Source organism: Callorhinus ursinus, unplaced genomic scaffold (genome assembly GCF_003265705.2).
Source record: "Callorhinus ursinus isolate GAN/ISIS: 27379988/994484 unplaced genomic scaffold, GSC_fseal_2.0 scaffold107, whole genome shotgun sequence".
NCBI classification, from domain to species: domain Eukaryota; kingdom Metazoa; phylum Chordata; class Mammalia; order Carnivora; family Otariidae; genus Callorhinus; species Callorhinus ursinus.
This window is the reverse complement of record NW_027397169.1, coordinates 44,487-49,970: the sequence shown is the minus strand read 5'-3', so window position 1 is coordinate 49,970 and position 5,484 is coordinate 44,487. Positions and strand designations below refer to the sequence as shown.

At 45.0% G+C, this 5,484-nt stretch overlaps 1 protein-coding gene across 1 annotated transcript; it reads left to right on the top strand.

The window, feature by feature from the left end:
* Positions 1 to 3,440: 3,440 nt before the first annotated feature.
* On the top strand, positions 3,441 to 4,380 carry OR2Z1 (olfactory receptor family 2 subfamily Z member 1). Its single transcript, XM_025863319.1, is given in 2 exon segments — positions 3,441 to 3,935; positions 3,937 to 4,380. Coding segments are annotated over 2 exon segments (939 nt in total).
* Positions 4,381 to 5,484: the final 1,104 nt, after the last annotated feature.

The window sequence follows — 5,484 nt, the reverse complement described above, 5'->3', positions numbered from 1 at the left end:
CTTCTTTGCTGGGTGGTACTGGGCAAGTCACTACACTTCTCTGAACCTCTGTCCTCTCATCCAAAAAACACAGATAAATAATGCCTACCCATAGATTTTTTTTTATTGTGATAAAATATACAGAACAAAATTTACAATTTTGACCACTTTTAAGTGTATTGCTCATGGTATTAAGTATATTCACATTGTTGTGCAACCATCTCTACCATGCATCTCCAGGACTTGAAGATTATAGTGTTAAGCATGTAAAACACTTAGCCAGATACCTTCTACACAGTCAATACTCAGTTGGTATCAGCTTCTTCAGGGTGGTGATGCGTGAGTGGACAGAGAAAGACCAGGTTCATTTGGACGCTTAACTAGCTCTTGACAGGAGCCTGTGGTAAAAGCTATTTCACTGGTGGGGATACTTGGTGTTTGGGGGGATTAACTGTCTATAAGATGGCAGGAAATTGCAAGAATTATTATTTTTTCCTGTATGGAGATGTGGAAATGGTAAGGTACTCCCAGGATTTGTGCTGGGTCTGAGCTCAATCCAATTTAAGAATAAACATCTGGAAGAGGAATTGTGTAAAACCTGTGCAGGTTACAATTGCCCTGTCTCTAAACCAGAGGTTCTCAACTGTGGATGATTCCACCTCACTAGGCACATCTGGCCACATGTGGAACCAGTTTTGGTTTCCATGACGAGGGGCAGTGGTTGGGGGTTGCTGTGGTATCTAGTGGGTTGAAGCCGGGGATGCTGCTAAACTTCATACAATGCAAAGGACATTTTCCCATGACAAAAAATTATCTGTCCTCAAATAATGCCACAGTGGAAAAACCCTGTTGTAAGGCAATGGATCTGGGGATGAATGGGGTTTTGAAGACTCTGCTAAGGGATCTTAGAGGCCAGAAAAAGGGCAGGTGGGTTTTTACACAGTATGGATGAGGGCATCAGAGCATCACTAAAGAAGATGCCAGAGCTGGACAGGGTCAGGCTTGACCATGGAAGAGGCCACAATGTTGAATAATAACAATACTACTACTACTACTACTACTACTAATAACAACAAACACTGATGAGAATGTTTTATGTGCCTGGCACTGTGCCAAGTACCAGAGATCAGCCAGTGATCTCTAATGCTTTTTCTATCTAGAGAATTAGTAATAATTCTATAACAATTATATAATTTATAGATATTGTGCATAATTATATGAATTGCATTTATTATATATAATAATTTACAATTTATTGAGCACCTGCTACGTCAGTTCTTAACATTCATCCTTTTTTTAAAAAAATTTTTATTTGTTTATTTGAGAGAGAGGGTGAGCGTGAGCAGGAGGAGGGAGAGAATCTCAAGCAGACCCTGTGCTGAGTGTGGAGCCCGATGCCAGGCTCCATCCCAGCACCCTGAGATCATGACCTGAGCTGAAACCAAGAGCTGAACGCTCATCTGACTGAGCCACCTAGGTGCCCCAACATTCATCCTTTTATTTAATTTCCACAGTTATGCCTTGACACATATTTCTGCCACTCACTTTATGGATGAGAAAACTGAGGTTAAGCAGCTACACAATGTCATGCTGCTACAAAGTAGTTGAGCTGGGATCCAAGCTCATTTTAATCTGACCTCTGGATACACCCTCCTAATCACAAATCATATGTGCTCCATTTCTTTGGCCTGGAACAACTTTCCTTCCTCTGGCTGCCTGTAAAACTCCTACCTGATCTTCAAAACCCAGCTCCAATGCTCCTTCCTCTCTGAAGCCCTCTCTGACACCACCCCATCCCCTGGGTACCTACAGCATTGTGCATGTGTCTCTATTATATTGCTGATTAGATTATTCTGAAATGATTTGATCAATGCTGCTTTCCCTCTCAAACTCTAACTTCTATAACCACAGGACTATTGTCTTACTTCCTAATACCATTGACTGACTTTAAAGAAAATGCTGCCAATGAGGCAGCCCATTTCATTTTTGGTTGGATTTCACTGTTAGAGAGTTCTTCTTTAGGGTGAACCACCCAGATGGCCTCACTAAAATTCACTTTCCAGTAGCATGAGGCAGTTGGTTCTGGTGCATCCCTCTCACAGTAGCTCTTCAGATACTGAGGGCATGGGTCATCTGTCTATGCCCAGTGGTGTTTCCAGCCATTTCCTACAGAACATCTTATTCACTTCCTTCACTTCCCTCTGTCACAAAGATCTTGTCCATTTATCTCCTCGCTTGTCATCAATATCCTGATGGAGAATGTGGGGTACAGGGAGTGGGGACCTTGCCTAGGGTGATTCACCTCTGAATGTCTTATGCTCAGACCAGCTTGTGACTAATTTTATTGAATGCATGGGTGAATGGTAGGTTGGGAGCTAGGATGCGATAGGAAAATCAGGATGGTGGATAATTAACAGCTTGAAGGCCTTCTGAGTGAGGATGGCAGCTTTAGGACAAAGAGCTCCAGTGAAGCCTTCAGTAGAATCCACTTGCCCTTAAATGGCCAGTCTTGTTGCTTTTCTAATTACCTGCAGTTGGCAACAGACATTCTTTTGGTCTTGCATTGTCCACTGTTGGGAGTTGTGGATGGTGCATGGTATTCCAGGGCAAGCTGGATTTTCCTGGGGGCTTAGAGGTTGCCAAGAGAATTAAGTTCCCAAATATAAATGTGTAGCTCCCTCTGGCCCATGGTCATCTTTCTTGGCCAACTCATTCATCCGGGCAATATTTGTTAGAGACAATCTTCTAGGCCTGGTACCTTACTTGAAATTGAGTCTGACTGCTCACAGGTTCACTCTTCATCCAACACAACAAAGTCACCAATAATTGCTGAGCTCACTGACAACTGTCCTTCCCCACCCAACCCGAGGCCATTTCATCCCCAACCTGCTGTCACCCATAGCCACCCTTTTTGACGCACACTCCCTAGATTCATATCCTCGATGTGACCCTGTGTAGGCTCATAATTAATTTCTCTTTCTTTCAGATTCTCATCCAGGCACTTGGACCTAGGCCTTTCTCTGTTTTCTTCCTTGATTTATTGCTTCATCATCATCCTCTATTTTACCTCCCTGCCTTTTTGGACTCTCACCTCTGCTTTGGACCCAGGACCATTAGGAGGAGAGGTATTCAAATATTCTACTGGAGCTAAGTTACTGTCTTTGACTGGGACTTCAATGTTTGGACCTCAAGAGTCAGTGGGTAGCTCTTCACTGGGGTATGGCCAAGTATCTTGTTCAGAGATGCAAGCTGCTGCTCTCCCTTCCCATGCCTATGACAGACATCACTAATTGATCATGGCATTTCCAACTGCTGATTCTAGCTGTGACTTCATAATACTTCTCCAGGCAGCCACTACCAAGGGATGACAGTTGGCACGTGGGTCGAAACTCAGTTGCAGTTGGTCTTATTCCTGCCTGCATTTTGTCTCTTTCCTGCAGCAAAAGTATGTTGTGTAAAACATGGGGGATGTGAATCAATCAGTGACCTCTGACTTCATTCTGGTGGGCCTCTTCAGTCACTCAGGGTCACGTCAGCAACTCTTCTCCTTGGTGGCTGCCACGTTTACCATGGGCCTCCTGGGCAACACCATTCTGCTTGTCCTGATCTGCCTGGACTACAGGCTCCACACACCCATGTACTTTCTGCTCAACCAGCTCTCTCTGTTTGTTGTTGGGTTTCCCCTGGTCACCATCCCCAAGATGGCATCCCACTTCCTGCAGGGAGAAGGTTCCATCTCCTTCGGGGGTTGTGCAGCTCAAATATTCTTCCTGACCCTGATGGGCATGGCTGAGGGCATCCTGTTGGCCCTCATGTCCTATGACTGCTATGCTGCTGTGTGTCACCCTCTGCAGTATCCTGTGCTCATGAGGCGCCAGGTGTGCCTGCTCATGGTGGGCTTCTCCTGGCTGGCAGGTGTGCTCAACGCCTCCATCCAGACCTCCATCACTCTGCACTTTCCCCTACTGTGCCTCCCGCGTTGTGGACCACTTCTGCGAGGTGCCAGCCCTGCTGAAGCTGTCCTGTGCAGACACCTCAGCCTACGAGTTGGCGCTGTCCACCTTGGGGGTGCTGATCCTTGTACTTTCCCTTTCCCTCATTGCCATCTCCTATGGCCACGTTTTGGGGGCCATTATACACATGCACTCAGAGGAGGCCCGAAACAAGGCCTTCACCACCTGTTCCTCGCACATCACAGTAGTGGGACTCTTTTATGGTGTAGTTGTGTTCATGTACGTGGTGCCGGGTGCTTACCATAGCCCACTCCAGGACAACGTGGTCTCCCTATTCTACAGCCTTGTCACCCTTACTCTCAACCCCCTTATCTACAGTCCGAGGAACTGGGAGGTGCTGATGGCTTTGGCCAAAGTGCTCAGCAGAGCTGGGCTCAGGCCAAAGTGATGACCACACAGGGGGTTGCTGGCGTGATCCTAGTGGTCCTTCATTCCCTCCATTTCCCCAAAGCACCAATTTGTGGTGCAGCCATTAAGGCCTTATATTCAAGGCTGAGTGTCTGTCCAGCTTCTTCAGATCCCTTGACTAGTTGGGTTAGTGTTTTCTCCCATGGACTTGTGGAAAGCAAGGGTAGCAGTCCCCGTCACTTTTAGTATATTTCCCACTGTTCTTTAGTACTATTTACATGAATGGAAGGCCCTGCTTTGTAAAGCTGAAATCTCCTTGTTGAACTGATAATTATGCTAGTAATAATAAGCACTTATTGACCATTCTACCTGCTAAGTGAATGTTATTTTGTCCTCACCACAGCTTTGGAGATGTAGGGACTATCATGATGTTTATGTATAAGAAATAAACAAGACTCAAAAAGGAAAATAACTTACAAATGGTCACACTTCCAGAAAGTGGTAGAGCTGGGGCTTGAACCCATGGTACTCTGAGGCCAAAGACAGCCCCCAAACCACTGTGCTGTGTGACTAGTAAGCAGTGACCTCCTCACTGTTGTGGGTTTAGTGTGTGTGTGTGTGTGTGTGTGTGTGTGTGTGTGTGTGTGTGTGCGCGCGCGCACGCGCGCATGTGTGCTCGGATAGTGGTTGGCCCAGACAATGTCTGGAAAACCACCAGATTCTTGAAAATATGAGTTACTGCTTTGAATGATGATGGGGGTAAAATTGAATAGTATTTATAAAATATTTGTTAACTTTGAGTTTTATTAAGATGCTGACTGTTGACCAGGGTCTGGCAATTTTGTTAATAAGCACTTAATATTTTGGGGGGAGTCGTGCTTATTTTAATTTCCTTTGGATAAATATCCAGCCACGAGGCAAGATTCAACTTAACACATCTTTTAACAGCTTTATTGAGGTAAAATTGACATTCAACGAACAGTACATATTTGAAGTATAAAATTTGATGAGTTTTAGCTTATGTATGTGTCTCTACAACGATAACCAATCTTAAGACAGTGAAAGTACACATCACTTCCAAAAGTTTCCTTCTACTTGTTTGTCACTCCTTCATCCCATCCTCTTCAAGGAGTCACCAATCCAT